This window comes from Perna viridis, chromosome 9 (assembly GCF_037379345.1).
Source record: "Perna viridis isolate PV_CMFRI_1.1 ecotype Kerala chromosome 9, ASM3737934v1, whole genome shotgun sequence".
In the NCBI taxonomy this organism is placed as follows: Eukaryota; Metazoa; Mollusca; class Bivalvia; order Mytilida; family Mytilidae; genus Perna; species Perna viridis.
In genome coordinates this window covers 18,102,162-18,119,085 of record NC_142453.1, presented here as the reverse complement: position 1 = coordinate 18,119,085, position 16,924 = coordinate 18,102,162, and the positions used below count along the sequence as shown (strand labels likewise).

At 31.9% G+C, this 16,924-nt stretch overlaps 1 protein-coding gene across 1 annotated transcript in view; it reads left to right on the top strand.

Annotated features, from left to right (window-relative positions):
- Window positions 1-16,924, top strand: part of LOC148607161 (uncharacterized) — a 68,469-nt gene that overhangs the window by 32,346 nt on the left and 19,199 nt on the right. The window contains exons 3-12 of the mRNA XM_088543474.1: window positions 8,939-9,057; window positions 9,728-9,884; window positions 11,196-11,354; window positions 12,363-12,479; window positions 13,101-13,157; window positions 13,565-13,617; window positions 14,319-14,385; window positions 14,722-14,807; window positions 15,996-16,082; window positions 16,371-16,449. Of these exons, the coding sequence (XP_088399600.1) occupies window positions 8,939-9,057; window positions 9,728-9,884; window positions 11,196-11,354; window positions 12,363-12,479; window positions 13,101-13,157; window positions 13,565-13,617; window positions 14,319-14,385; window positions 14,722-14,807; window positions 15,996-16,082; window positions 16,371-16,449 (981 nt within the window). The remainder of the gene's footprint in view (window positions 1-8,938; window positions 9,058-9,727; window positions 9,885-11,195; window positions 11,355-12,362; window positions 12,480-13,100; window positions 13,158-13,564; window positions 13,618-14,318; window positions 14,386-14,721; window positions 14,808-15,995; window positions 16,083-16,370; window positions 16,450-16,924) is intronic.

The window sequence follows — 16,924 nt, the reverse complement described above, 5'->3', positions numbered from 1 at the left end:
AAAAACTGAGTCATCATTAAGTAGGCTTAGTTATGTTGTAATGGGGCTTTATCCTATTTTTATATCCCTTAGACCTCTGATTATTGACCTTGTCTCTTGGTGGGAAAAAAATCTAAAAATATCTAGCTATCAATTTTGCTTGTCCATTTATTAGGCCAATGACCTTTATGTGTGTGTGTGTTGGGAGATAAGAGCCTCAACAAGAAAAATGTGATAATAATAATAATACAATGTATACTACACAACACTTGTAATTATGACACAATTATTTACTGACACACATATTATTTTTAAATTGTGGGGACATTTGACCTTTGTGCTTTAACTATTAATACATCATTGCTAAAGACATTTAATATTTTCTGTGTGGGTGATTAAACTGAAGGAAAATCTCAGTGAAGTGTGACATTCTATCAATGTGAAGGTCATATTGAGTACTGATCATAACTAATACACTGTATTCACCTGTACTGAGGTAGGGACAATCTTGTGGATTTTCCTTTGTTGTCCTCAAAAATCTGTTTTGTGGGCTAATGTGATGAAATGAAAGTCAATTATTGATTTGGCTTTAATTAGGTCATACTATATTCTAAATATATGTAGTGTGCAACTGTGAAGTTTGTTATTATAATGTGACCTAGATTTGGGATTTACTGAATGGCCTATGTGAGAATTCAACTCCAGAAGTAGGACACCTTAGTTCATTGGTAAGGAAGCCTAATTAATGCTTTATAATTAATTTTCAATTGATGATTAATATTATACACTTAATTTAGTCTCTGTTATGCATCTCTTTTCATTAGAACATAGATTTTTTTTTCTTTACATAAGATCTAACAAAAAATAGGATAACTGTTCTATGAGCTTGGGAGGGGACCCCCTTTCAAAATGTATCGGTGAAATTCTTTTGTTAGTTGCTATTGAACTGTCCTTTTTTAATGTATCAATTTTCTTTATAATATTATATTATTGTGTTCATTTATAATGTCGAACAAAAAGTAAGATAGCTTGTTCTTCAGGAGCTAAGAGAGCTCTTTTAAAATGTTTGTAATTCCATTGTTTGCAATTATTGAACTATTCTTGATTAATGTACATTTGTACATATGTATCTTATCTAAAACATACATTTTCCTATTCTTAAGGATCAAACACAATTAGGATGCATTGGAGGGCTGAGAGAGCTCCACCTTTCAAATTGTATGGGTGAAATTCCATTGTTTGTAGTTGTCAAACAAAAGTAGGATACATTTGCAGCTTCTTCTTGAGAGCTGGGAGGCACCCCATTTTTAAAACGTATTGGTGAAATTCCTTTATATCTAGTTATTGAACTATATTTTTTTCTAAAACAGATTTTTCTGTTCATATTTAGGTCAGACAATATGTAGGATAACTTATTCCTTTGGGGGTTGAAACTCTAATGGAAGGAGACCTCCTTTCAATCTACAGGAATAAAATTTCTTTGTTTGCAGTTAATGAGCTATTGAACTGTGCAATCAATAAATGTGCACTAGAGTCAAAGCTGATCAGAACAGATCAAAAGACATTCTTGTTCGACAGCTGATTATGTTCTGTGTAGTGTGTCTGTCAAAGCAACATTCAGGTTACTTCAGAGTGCTAATTAGTGGTAGATCTGTGTTTAATTTTTACCCAACACAAACTTACACTGGTACTGTTATCACCACTTAGGGAAAAAAACTATTTGATTTTTATTTTCTTTTGGGGGTAGGGGAGGGGTGGGGGATGTAGTACGGTTAAAATATTCCATGATGGACAATTTGGGAAAAAAAAAGGCAGGATGCAAGTTGTTGTAATAAAATCAGAATCTGGTTTGAAAAAAAAAAATCTAGGACAGGCTGCTGTAAAAAAATAAAAAGTCAGGTCAGTATTATACTGAAAAAAAAATCTAGGACACGAAATTTGATCCTAATCCTAATAGAAATCAAATGGTTGCTCCCTAATGTCACTAAGGAAACGGGAGGTTTGGCTACCCATAAAACCTGGTTAAACCCATCATTTTATTTCAGCTAGATTGATACTAGATGCTGACCGTATGTCACCCTCAGCCCCATTATTCAGACAACTTGGTATTATGAATGTTGACCATAGGATTAGATATCATAAATATTTGCTTATGCATAAAATAGTTAAAGGTGTTGCTCCAAAATATCTTATAGATAAGTTCATCTATGTTTCTACAATTCACACTTACTTAATCAGAAGTAAAAAAAATTAAATGTTTATAGTCTCAAAACCCAAAATTGAATTTCACAGAAAATCTTTTGAATATTCCGGTTCAATTTTATGGTATGAATTACCTAGTACATTATATAATATTTCAAAGACGAATTGCTTTAAACTTAAAATCAAGCAGTAAGTGATTTGTAAACAGACTTATGTGTATATAATTTCTGACTCCATTTGTGTTGCTTGGGGGCCTCGGGGAAGATAAGTTGTTGTAAACTAACTGTTACCCTCTCAAAATAAAGTTTTATTATATCATTATTATTATTACTTAGAAGTGCCTGTACCAAGTCTGGATCATCGTAGCTAATTTCAATTTTCTGATTTATTCCTGATTTTTCCAGTTCGTACCACGTATTACCAGTATTGCCCTTCTCATTTGTGATTATGAGTGCAGTAATGTTGTTGTTACCCTTTTATAAACGAAATTCTGTATGCTATGTAAGAGTGAATTTATTTGGTCATGATGGCCTTTTAATGTTATCTTTACATTACACACATTCATTTTATTGGCCATTACATTTGCATTATTTAACATTCTTGCAAATATCTGAAGTGTGAACATTTAGGCAGAGTACCGGTAGATTTTGATATGAACCTGATAATGTGCCAGGCCCAAAGTGTTAGATGATTTTTCGTAATCTAGATGAAATATTATGACAAAAGGTATGGTGAATATGTCAAAGAGACAACAACTCCATCGGGATGAAAATGTCAGCCCAAGGTCACCCATTGATTTTCAATGAATGATGAGGGAACCCTCACACCACAGGGCAGACTCTAGCTGGCCCAGAATCATCATCATGCACAGGTACAATGAAATAGGTGCCCCTTTATACTCAAGCAACATTAAAAAATAAACTGAAGGTAAACTGTAAGACATACAGAGGCCAGAAATTCCTGACTTGGGATGGGCACAGAAAAATTTGACAGGGTTAAAGTACTTTGGCATGATCACAGCCCTCCCCCTTTAAAATCTGGCCACTGTGGAAAAATATTGCACAATTAAACACACTGAAAAATCAGTTCAATGAATATAAATTACACAAATGTACAAAAGATTACTAGCAGTTAATTGACATGCCAGCTCCAGATCTGTTTAAACCTACAAAAAGTTCAGTCACAATTGTATGTAAAATCAATCCCAATTCTTCCCATGCAGGGTTGAGAACCACTGTACATCATACATGTAAGTTGTACAAGGAGGACACAAACCATGAGTGAATTTGAGATATACTATCTAAATCATGCATGATACACACAATGTTCATGTGATTTGCTCATACCAGGACCTACTATAGATATTTTTAATTGTGGAGATGAGAATTAGAAAACCATCAAATTTATATAAAATCATTCAAACAAAACCCCAAATTTTTAAAGCACTGGGAACTTTTATTTTATTGAAATTAAAAATTTTTATTTCATATTCTTATCTAATGACTAAAATTCTACACTTATATTGATCCCAATAATGTCTGAACTTGACTAAGAATCACCAATGACTTTGACCTTCCTTATCATGGCTGATTGATTATGGTGTACTTACTCATGTTTTTCACTGAGTGCTGTTGTTCTTAATATAGGACACAGGTGAACCAAGGTCAGTGCATGTCCAATTTCCAGTGTATGGTTAGTTTAGTTCTGATTTTTGTTACATTTTAAATTGCCACAGTTTTAGGGATTCTTAAACAGTTTTATCTACATGATGACTTAGAATCTGCATACATGTACTATTGATAAAAGGTAGGTTTTCTGCATTAGGAATTTTGAAATCTGAAGTAAGGGGACAACCATTTTGGGAAAATTTGAAAATGAATATTTTAACCTCCACTTCATAAAAAAGAAATTCTGACCTCCATTTTCTACTGTAAAGTATAATGGTAGTAGAAATAAATAAGTTAGTGGTATAGCATTTTAAAATAAATTTTCTAATTTGCAAATTTTGGGAAATAAATTTTCTGCCTCGATTAAAACTGTCAGTTAATTTATTAATTAGTTGAAATTTTCGGATTGAAAAACTAGGTTATTCATAATTTACTTGAAGTTGCTTAGATCATATAGATTGAATTAAAAATAATAAGTCACTGCTTTTCTGCCAGGCACACTGTATTTAAGGTGATTAGAGTGACAACTAGTTTTCTTGGAGTCAGAACAATGTACCCGAGTAGGGTGACAAACTTACCTGGGGCTGTCGCTTCTGTGAGCTAGCGCAACAAAAATCAAGTTCAGTGTGTCGGCTTAGTACAAAGCTGGGTCTGTTTGATTGGTCATTTGTTCTCATCTTGAAATGCATGAAATATCTGCCATAGGACCTTAAAACATAATCAATCAATCAATCATATTGATTGAATGGTTTGTAATTCATGCCTATTCTGCCCCTCTTCATTGTATACACAATTCTTATATTGTAATGTTTGCCAATGAACGATTGCTGTTCCAACCCAGGCATCAAATTCACAAAAAGTGGTAAGTGTGAAATTGATCGTAAATAATGATGTCTTAATGCTATTTTCAATTGTGATTTCATAACTTACAATCAACTTATCTCTTACAACTTTTTGTGAATTTGATGCCAGGATTTAAAGTAATTCTGTGTTCCTGGTAACATCTTCAAAATTATGGTCAGTAGGGTTGTTTGTTTGTTTTTGTTTTTTGGTTTTTTTTTATTTGATTTCCAGGACATCTAAACTTTACGATTTTGCTGCCTCTATTATGACACTGCTAAATACTGAACTTGTCATAGCTATGGCTATGTTGTTTATTTTTTATTTTTTTTTATGAATTTTGGACCTCCACATCGGGGAGCAGGGCAATTCTTGTAAAAAATTGATGAAGAAAAAGGTGAAAATCCGTATTTTTTTTATTTTTGTTTTTTTTTTACACCATAAAAAAATTAGGGTTTATTTTTCCTATTTCTAGCCTACCATTTTTCTGTTGTTTTTTTTTTTTCACTTTTTTTCTACCCAGTATGTGGAAAGTGGTGGGGGTGGGGAGAGCTCATAGTTTAATGTTTGGAAATCTATGGCACTCAAAGCTAAGGAATGTTCTTTGACACTTCTTGAGTTAGATTCAACAGAGTTCTAGTTACAACAGCAGATAAAACAAAATTCTTAATATTAAGAGGTTAATTTCAACAAAATTTTTTATACAGAATAACTGCGGTGTTGAAGTCGAGACAGAAAATATCATAGTACAAGATGTGATGTTCTGTCGAGACATTGAAATAAATGTTGTTCTGTTATTGGCAATGTAGCAGTGAATTTGGCATAGTGTTTTTATTTGAAATTGCCGATATTTTTTAATGTCAAGTCGGGTGGCCTGAGATAGAAAATATTGGGCAGGAGAATAATGGAAAATCAATTTGGTTGTCAATAAAATTTACTCCACAACCCATCAATTTAAACTTTTAGCTTTACTTATTCAACCCCTACAAGGTCTACTTCTTGACCGGTATAACATGATTATGACATGGGAGTATGGCTTAATAGATATGAAGAAATTACATGTCAAACTAGACCATTTGAATGGCATTCTGATAACAGTGGGAAAGATTTGGTTGACCAAATAAATTACAGGCATTTATGTACATAGATCACAAGAACAAAGTCAGCCTTTGAGTTGAAAACTTAAAAGAATTAAAGCAGTGCTGCAAAAATAACCCCAATGGTATTTCTTACATTCATGCGTTCATCATTAAAACTTTAATTTTCCGTTTTTTTGGGGTTTTTTTTACATGCAACAGTTGAGTCTTGTGATATTTCTATTTAATGCAATATTACTTAAGTAATGTATATTCTTTAGATTGTACCAGGATATTGCAGTGTTTCAAAAAGAATTATGGAAGGCAACTTAGATCAATGTAACCTATTTTGCTTTTGAACATGAAGCTGTTTGTTGAACATATGCAATTTCTGATTTGCACAAGTTCAAAAGAAACTAATTGATTCTGTGACCAAGTTTTCTGTCAAATGAGAATGTCTATACATGTTTTTATCTATATACATGTAGATGCAATTCATGACTGTTTGAAAATCCTGTTCCATGACCAGTTTACCTTGACCTAAATTTTCTTCTGGTGTTTTCCCTGAGGTATATTTTCTTTGCCAACCTGAGATGGGTCACATAGTAAGTCTAAAAAGTGCAAAAAAGGCTTCAGGCAGTTTGAATAGTATCTAAATTGTTCATGTTGTTTGACAAGTTTTCCCAGGAAGCAAGTTATTTTAAGATTTCTAAAAATTACCTGTATTGTATGTACAGGTTTGTTTACTAAATAGTTTCAATTTCATTTTGATTTCTGTTGGCATTTTCTTGAAACACAGGTTTGTCTTTAGTCAAAGTGAACTGTGGGGTAAAATTGAGGCCACAGAAGATTTTGATGGTCCTTAATGCAAAAAATATTGAATGAATTTGGCTTTCCTTTTATTATTATTTTTTTTAGGAGTTGGCCATTTGCACTTATGAGGTCCCCAGTTTTGACTGGAGATCATTTATATGATGCGTTAATGGTGCATCTTACATTTTAAGTTTTTTTCATATAATGATGGTCGAGTGACATATTCTATATACCCTATGATGTTGGTAATTAACTCTGAAGATAGGCATGTTACACTTAGCTGTTAGTAAAAGTAAAATCAATGTAGAAAAGGTTGTAATTCTGAAATCAAGGAGACTGATCCAGGTGTATCCAAATGCATCTTATGATGTGTTTACCACATGCACATAAAGGCCGTGATAAAGGGTTATATTATATGGGTGATATCATAAGGTCATGTGATCAGAATAGTTATAATTCCATTGGAGTATTCAAAGAATTTATATCTCATCAATGTATTACAGACCTTGATAGAGGGTTATATTATATGGGTGATATCTTAAGGTCTTTTGATCAGGTTCCATTGGTGTGGTCTAAGAATTTAGATCTCATCAATGTTACCATATATGTGTTTATTTAGTTTGCCTCAGAATACTTCAGATTTTATTAAAAAGTAGCTGTCAATTGAATGTCATGTCATGCAGGAATCACTTTGGGAGAAGTATAGGCCATTAGCCCTAAAAATTCAGAGATGACCCAAAAAGATAAGGTGACATGGGTCATTTGCCCATTTTTGTGCGTGTAAAAATAGTGCATAATTCATATTATTGACCCATTGCAATAATTGAAATCACCCATTCCATGTCACAAGAATGGGTCATTGACCCAATATGAGGGAATTCAAGAGTTACCTCTGACATGTAGTAAATAGCAGTTGACATGTAAGTAATTGGTTTTAACTTGGGGTCATTAAGCTATAATTTTATGTAGTCATTGCTGGTCCTGCTCTATGTCTCTAGAATTTCTTTTTTTTTTAGAAGATAGGATCCAGTAAAACTTGTATTAAACAAATTTGTTAAGTACAGACAAGTACTCTTTCTAAACCATACATGGAATAAACCCAGAACTTGACTAAACTGTACACACACCTGTCTAAATTAAACAAATGATATAGTCCAAAAGGGGTTAAACTGTTTGGTTTAGACAGGTTTCACTGAAGATGGTTTACTCAGGTAAACATTGTACTCTGATATTCAAGGAGTATTTAGGGATTGTTGTTTCACTGTATAACTTTTAACCCCCTTTCTTGGATCTCAAAGTATATAAAGAAAATTTTGACTAGAAATAAAAACGATATACAGATGAGGCTTAGAATCAGTGTAAAATGCGAGTCTCACTGAGTGTTTTTTATGATTCGTGCCAAATTCGTTCATCGTTTTTATTTCTAGTCTATATACAGTTATTTTCTTTATACTGCGATCCTTATCATTTTTAATCAAGTTATATTTTTATACAATTTGTGGCCCTTGATAATAACGCTACAATAAACAGGTAGTTCATGTAAGGGTAGGAAAGTAGGCGGGGCCAAATTGTTATGTACTGTCAGTGACCATATATCACCAATAATTATACAGTCAACACATTTTGGTTGCTGAAATAGAATGATTGCAGTATAATAGTTTCTATTGCGTGCAGAATAATATCATTACAAGGTCTTTGCTGAAACATACCTAAATTCCCTTGACTTGTATTTTACGACTCTTTTTTATACTTTACCTTGATCAAACAGTGCATGTACCAATATCTATTAAATGTCATTGAGATGTCCAAAATCTAGAACAACATGATTGTTGTTATTTTTCAATAGAGATTTTCCTGACCAAATTTGAAGTGATTTTTAAATGGGTGTAAACAGCTGTATTGTATGCTATGTCTGACATCAAGGTTAAAAGATATGTATCGCAGTTTCCAACTTAATTTATTTGTTAGCCTTCCATGCCTATTTGAGTTTCAGCTTTAACTTAGGATTTTTGAAAATAGGGTCTCAGTGACCTCATGATATAAAGTTATATTGTCCAGTCTTTTGCACCAAACAGATAATAGACATCCTTATGGGCACCTGTTGTGCACCTTTACTTGCTTCAGTTTCAGATTTGTGTTGAAGTTATAAAATGTATTTGAATACACCAATATAAGACCTTTTTGACCTAATGAATCCTTTATTTACAGTTTGAGAAACTCACAAAAATTTGAGATTGTTGGAAAGCAGAATGATAAAAAATATTATTGAAGGCTGATCAAGACAAAATAACTAATCAATAAATTGCCATTTGTTATCCCCTTCATACAATATAAAGTGAATTTTTTCTCTTGTATTTTTAGACTGACCAATCTAAGGATTACCAGAGACTGCGTGAAGCAGAATTCTACACAGCACGACGACGACCTCAACTGTTACCAGCAGATTACCATGGACACACAGCTAATTTAGATAGATTCAGGTAACTTAGTTTTCCCAGTATTCAAAGAATAAATCCAAGAAATAAGTTGATGCTTTGATGTCAAATACTCTTATTATTATTTGTTTTAAAAGGATTATAGGCTTAAAGGATTTCTATGAAACTTAAAAGGAAAATTAGGAATCTCATGTATTAAATTGTTAGAACTATGCAAGGGGAGATGATTAAATTTAAAGGTATTATATGGTTTAAGTATGAAGCCAGGGTGTTATTTATGATTCTAGTAAGCATAGCTTTTTTCAAACTATTTGTTATAAATATCGATGACACCTTCTGTGTCACTCTTCAAACATATGATTTAGGGGGAGGGGACTGAATAGGGTACACAGCCAAATGTGCCACATATGATAATCATATGGTGCTCAATTCATATGATAATCATATAGTAATCATATGAAAATCATATGATTCTCGTATGATAACATGGGCTTGAAACCATATGATAATCATATGTTCGTGAAAAACGTGATTATTATATGATAACCATTCGATTATCATATGTTAACTGAATCATATGATTATCATATGTTAACTGAAACATATGATTTTCATGTGTGGCACATTTGCCTGTGTAGTAATATTGATATACAAATAGAAAAACCTGTTTAGTTCATATATTTGTTAACTTCATCCTTTGCATTTACTTTTCCAGGGGCAGTGAGTCATTTCAGCCATACAGGCAGGAAGCCATGGGTAACATACAGGCCCCTGAACCCACTCCTGCATCTACAAGTCACACACAGACCCCTCCAAAAAGACCTCGCCTATCAGACAGAGAAATTCAACCCCTCCGTATAGAGGTTTCAAAGGTATGTATAGTGAAATGCAATAATTTTGATTTGATATGTTGCAGTATACACCCATGATTTTCTTCGCTTTGAAACAGATTTGGTGCTTTTTGAATCCAGATTTACCATTTTGTTTGTTTCTTTTTTATTGTAATTTACTTCTGGTTATGTTAGTTTTCACCTTTTTGTCAGCTTTGTTAATAAGTTAATTAATGGGAAGGAGTGAATAACCAAATATTATCACAAGTGCGGGAGAACGTATAGATTTAACAAGTGTTTGGAACTTGTTTGGCACACGAGTTCAACCTTACTGGGTTCTTGGCATGAGTTATCTTATTTATTATATAGATTTCCATGATTATTCGTTGCAATTTTCAACATAAATTTCAAATTTTGTGAATGGGGGATTGATTTCAAATTTATGACGTTTTGGCGGGAGAGATAGCCCGATAGTGAAATTACAGAATTTATTTCACAGTGTGAAATATCGAAATTTATTTCACTGGGAACATTTGATAAAACACTGCTATCTATATAATAATGAGTGATCATATGATGGAGGCAAGTTGAAATGATTTTCTGGTCGTACTTTTATCATTATAAGTTAGGTACAATCATCCAAGGAATGTTTTTTTTTTTACTTTAATGAATGAAAGACAATAATTAAGCAGCATTCTAATAGTGTTCTAGATAAGAATTTTCTCTGTCCATATAAAGCTAGAAATGGCTTATTAACCTTCTCTATATGACTTGTATAGCTATATGAAAGATGTACAGCCCACACTTTGAGGTGTTAAATTATGCTCAATTTCAAATGCTGTGTATTGTTATATTAATTGTGATTTGCTCCTTAGATGAGCTTCATTTAAGATGAAATAGGGTTGAAAAATATATCACTTAATAACATAAATACAAGGCCAAACAAAATTGATTATTAGATTCTCATTCCCTCCTGCTCTTAAAAGAATTGACAAAAAAATTAAAAATTGTAGGAATTTCAAAATCAGGGTTTTTTTTCACATGGGTTTCTAGTATTGAGCACTATAACACACAATTTTAATTTTTTAGTGACTAAAACTATGTTTCTTCTCTGAAACTGATGTGGCTATGGATTTTGAACATATTTATACTCCAAATAGCTTAAATTAGGCTAACAAATATCTGGATTGAGATAAAAAAAAATAATAATAAAAATAAAATCCTCCCATTACCTCATATTTTTTTGGGAAGGATGGATGAGACGCTACCATTTAAATTTACTTGGCCTAATATAGATACAACCCGAAAAGCAGGATGTTTCTGTTGGTAAATTTGAAGGATTTCTCTTTGTAGGAGCAGACATTATACAATCCTGAAGTAGAAGCCATTTCACCTACCCCTGACGAGAGCAGCAGTCGTACCACCAAGGATGAGTTACTACAGGCTATCAGTAAAACAGATAGAGAAATTAGTAAACATGAACAACAAATACAAAAACTACAGAAAAAACAGGTAACTTAAGCATGGAAAATACAACGCAGGATTATAGTTCCTTTAGTTGGTTAACATGTAAATGTATCATGGGTAAAGTAGGACAAAAACTACATATGTCTCTTTAAACTGTTTTTTTGGTGGGGAGACATGTTGTTTTTGCCCTCTCCTTCTGTCTACATGTCACACTTTTGTTAGTGCAATTTCTTGGAAACTGTTTCACCAAAATTTCATGAAAAAAAGTGTTCTTTGAAACATAAAAATGCTTGTATTTTTGATAATATTATTGGACCTAAAAACAAACACTTTAGGCCAATTCTACTCACATCATTTTGACTTTAATGACAGAAAAATCCTCTATTTTGAGGAATATTGTAATTAAGATGGTGGAGGTAAAAAATGATAAATTCCTAGATGAAACCACTCTGGAGTTTTATTGATGTTTTTTTTCCAAGTCAGGTACAATTTGCTTTCTTGGAGGTACTTTTTATGATTTTCTTTTTTGGAAGAATAGAAAGTTTTGAAATTCTAGGAGTACCTTTCAGTATCATACAATGGTAGAGTACTAGGTACCACCTCTTAATGAGAGAACTGAATATTTAAGTCTTTTTTAAGAACCATGCATATTCTGTAATATGTGATATATGTAAAAAAAAAAAAGGCTACATATTTTTAGTTTTGTTATCAAGTTGCTTTATAGGTCTATATGATGAAATGTATAACTAGTTTTTCAAATCTGTCTGCTCTTAGGAGATAATTCACGTTGAATATTCGATAGTTTGTATTGTATTTCAGCATCATTTACAGAGTTATCTCCTTTAATTTTGAATTCTACAGTACATTCTATATAATTTATATCTGCTAAGAACACAGGTTTAATATGAAAAGCCACATCTTAATTTTGGTTTACTATAACTTTTTAAACAAAATTTCATAAATGAAAATATGGAGACTTTGCAACCATGAATCACATTTTGCATGATTCTTAGCTGGAGTACTGCTTAAACATTATCATTTTGTTCTGTACAGAGACAACTTGAACTGGAGAGATCTAAACCTCCTGAGGACAAGGCTGAAACTCTAGAAATCACCAATACTGAAGTAAAACACCAAAGCTTGGCACAGATTATATATGCTGAAAATAGGGTAGGTAGTAAAGGAAGTCACTTGAAAAAATAGAAGTAATTACGAGAGGTTTTCACAAGGGGAAATCATCTGACAAGGAAAAAAACAGCAAAACTAAAGTTGAAACTAAAAAACAAAATGTAAAACACAATCCCCCAAACAAACAAACAAAAACAGGAAGTAAACACAGAAAAACAAGTAACTCAAACTGCACCTGAAACCAGGTGTGAACTCAGGTGTTCTGGTAGGGTGAGAAATTTGTGAAAAGAAGAAAGTTACTGACTTCTTCCTCCAACTTTTTATGTAAAAGTGTTATATGTGTGAAATTGTGCCGCAGAACTTATAATTGGTTCTACAACTTCAATATTTACCCTAAAGCAAGCCTTAGATGGTGCAATAAATCAAATTCATATTGGCCCAGTTTCATATAAAAATCTTAAATTTAAATTTTCCTCAAATCCGTTTTCAAATTCGGCATTAACCGATGAGATCACGTGATATTGATGATTAGAGGAAATTCTCATTTTGAGATATTTTAAGGAAACCCAGGCCAATTGTCTGAATTGGAGAAATTTAAATAATTAGCAAGTTGTAGTATATATCATTTGATTTGTATTGAAATTTTCATTTCTTCTTTTACAGAAAAAGGCAGAGGAAGCACACAAACTTCTAGGTCCATTAGGACCCAAAATTGAATTGGTAAGAAACAGACCATGTTTTAAAAAAGACATATTAATAATATGCAATAGACAGTTGCTAATAAAGTAAGTTTTTGAAGTGGAAAATAAAAAAAAACATGATTCCTTACAGGCTTTTTAAATTAAAATGCAACTTTTAGGCTTATTGGGTGATGTTCTAAACCCATTGATTTCCTGATCAAGGAAGTTACACAGATTAAAATTCATAATTTAAAACTATAATTTGTATGCATTTTAATAAGCTTAGATATAATTGGAACTAATGTAATTTTGTTTTTTTTTTTTTTTATTAAATGATGGCAATGATGAAAATTCAGATCTTAAAACTTTCCTGTGTGCATATTTTCCCCACTCTCTATATCACATTGTGTTCAGTTTATAGTGAGTTATAATTTCCTTTCATTCCAGCCACTTTATAACCAGCCCTCTGACACACAGGTCTACAGAGATAACATTGCTAAGTAAGTAGTTACTAAATTCAGTTGAATTTCTGTCATTGGAAAGGTATTGAAATTTGACACTTTAAATACACATAGCTGATATAAAAAATGAATGTTGTTACTTATCAAACAGTCTTAGATAAACAATTTGGAAAAGTTTGATGAATTAAGTACATTGTAGCTCATTATTTATATGACATTAGATAAGGGACAGATTAAAGAAATTATTAACAGTGATTATTCAGGTAGTGAAATACATTTAAAATAAAATCAATGAATATGTTAAAAACAATTAAAAAAAATACTACTTTTTGTTAAAAGCAATAAAAAAAATACTACTTAGTAGAATAGTACCAATTTTGAGTAGGAATCACAAATAATGCCGGCTAGTAGAGATGAGTTAGCTGAAAATTTCCTATTATTTAAGGAGGTAGACCTAGGGTAAGGGATATAATTCTTGAAATCAGTGATATGTTTGGATCATATTCAATTTCACCAATTCCGGTCAAGCTTTCATTTGAAACAGAATGAAATCCGTTTAAATTAATTTGATGCTTTTATGAAATAGATGTAAAATGCTGAATACAAACATTCCAGTGATTTGTAAGAGTTGTGTCTTGCTCTGCCTGCCTCCTTAATAAAGAACAAAAATAAGAGTCTTCTCGGTACCAAATTCATATTGACAGTGTTTAACAGTTGTGTATTTTTCCTTATATTTCCAGTCATCAAGTATTTAAGAAGAGACTAGTTCTACACCTAAAGAAGAGAAACCAGGCCAGACGAATCAGGGTAAGACAAACTGAAAAGAGAATAAAAAAAATTTTAACATTATTATGAACCTTGATTTTCACATCAATTGAATTTGTTAAAAAGTTAACATGAAATACTGTATGATATTACATTTTGTGGAGGACAAGTAAGTGTGAAAAAAGCATTTTCATTTAAATATCATGTTAACTTGCAGGGTGTCGGACAGGCAGCCTCATTCATATACATTTTTCATGAATTCTTTATATTCATATTTCAATCATTTATGTTTGACTTAAAAATTGCTGTTTTTCTGTATACAGCATTTTTTTAAGGCATAGGATAATAGGCCCTAATTCTGTTTTAAACTGTTTTCAGGAGAGGTACTTGACAGAGAGATATGATCAGTTGATGCAGGTTTGGATAAAGAAGATTGAAAAAGTTGAAAATCATGCCAAAAGAAGGTATGTTATTTCAGTAATAATGCAGTAATAGATGCATCTTGTGTGAATACATTCAAAAGTACATAACAGTCTTTAGGACAAACCCGTAGTTTGAATCTTTACGCTGGTATAAATGCTGCAGGCCCTGAAAAAATTACATCCACAAGTCAGTTATAAATGTATCTATATTAAAAATTTTCCAAGATACGGTTTGGATTTGTGGAACAAATGGGTAAAACTGCATGAGAAATAATACATAAAGGATACATTTGAGAAACTTGTATTTTTATATTTCAATATCTAATTTGTCTTAAAATATATTTCTTTTTTTTTTCTAAAACAATTGCGTTAAAAAATTGAAAACTATGTATAAAAAAAACATTAATTGAAAAATTGCATCTATTAGAAAATTGAAAAATTGTATCTTTAAGAAGCAAAGCTAAAGTTAAAAGGTATTGAATTTTCCAGCAACTTGTGCACAATATATGCTTGGTTGTTTATTTATAAATATATTAACCAAATATTTTTTTGTGCAATAAAGACCATGTGGAATTTGTTCTTTCCATTTTAATACCCACTGCGGATAATTTTCCAGAAAATACACTTATAGTTCGAACTGTTTTCCATCAGTCAAATGTTATGCTCAAATTTTTTTTAAGTAGAAGAAGCAAATTTTGTTGTCCATCCCTCTGTAGTACAAGAAAGTACTTATATATAAGGACATATTAAGTGTCAGCCTCTGTAAGAATCTGGCAGTAGGTGAAACATGGTATGAAAAAAACCATCATTTTGATCTTGTAATTTGGCTATTTGCACCATCAAAATCAAGAAAAACAAACTTTAACGTATTTTTCCATATCATGCTGGACCACTGAGTTACTATTACATTGAAAATGAACATTTCCAGGGCAGATAACTCTGTCAAAAACTTCTTTTTTCTAAGATTCTATTGAAAAATTGCTGAGCAAATCCCATGATGCAAAGACCAAATATAGTCTTTTCAAATAGAGAAAGCATTCTTGAGTGATATTTTATTGTCAGATAGGTGAGGTTTTGACATGCATGATTCTGATTTTTCCTATTTTACCTGATTCTTACAAACACTTACATTTAATCATCAGTTTTGTCAGATTTGGTAAGAAGGGTGAAAAAACAGCATTTCAGACATTTTCCTTTTTAACATATTGATTTAAATTATTGTTGTTTTAGAGCCAAAGATGCTAAAATGAGAGAATTCTTTGAAAAATGTTTCCCAGAGATCAAAAAATCCAGAGAAGATAAAGAGAGACTCTCCAGGTTAGTGGCTTAGTTATCTGTGACCTTCTATAATGGATATTGCACTAAGATTTGTTCAGATTAAAAATTCAGTCCAGTTATTGAACATAAGACTCTGAAGTCAATAGAATTTTTTACTTCACTTGACATTTGCCAGGAATATATCTTGGTAGTTAATAATAGTAGTATTACCTAATCTGAAATTAAAAGTTAAATTTCTTTACTGGCCTTTTGGGCTTTTTATCGACATGGTACAAGATATATAGAAATAAATATACATTGTACTTAGAAATACTAAACATGTTACAGGGCTGGTACAAGAAGTGGAAATGTCGCCAGGAGTGAGGCTGAACTTGAACAAATCATGGATGGTTTACACGAACAGGAGGTTGGTTTTTCTCACTAATGAAACAAGGATAATCCTGTAATAGTCGTGTGATATTACTGTATCTAACCTTATCTTACCTGTATGAGTAACTGTTTCTATTTTTTGCCACTTTCTGTTGTCAAGGGTACATACTTTGTGTAAGTCAGATGTTGCTGAAAAATTGCTCATTATTTAAATATATATATATAAGATATGCACCTCCTATGTTGGACGTACTTGTTTTATAGTGTTAATGGACATATTGAAGATACTTATGTGCCCACAAATATGATGTGACGTCGGTCATGATACTTACGTGCGCACATATATGATGTGACGTCAGTCATAATACTTATGTGCCCACAAATATGATGTGACGTTAGTCATGATATTCATTGGTCTGCTTACTCTTGGAATTCTTCCTACTAAAATTTTTACAATACTTTTCTTCTTTGATGTCAGCTGATTGCTTTCATGTTTTTTGAATGGCAATCAG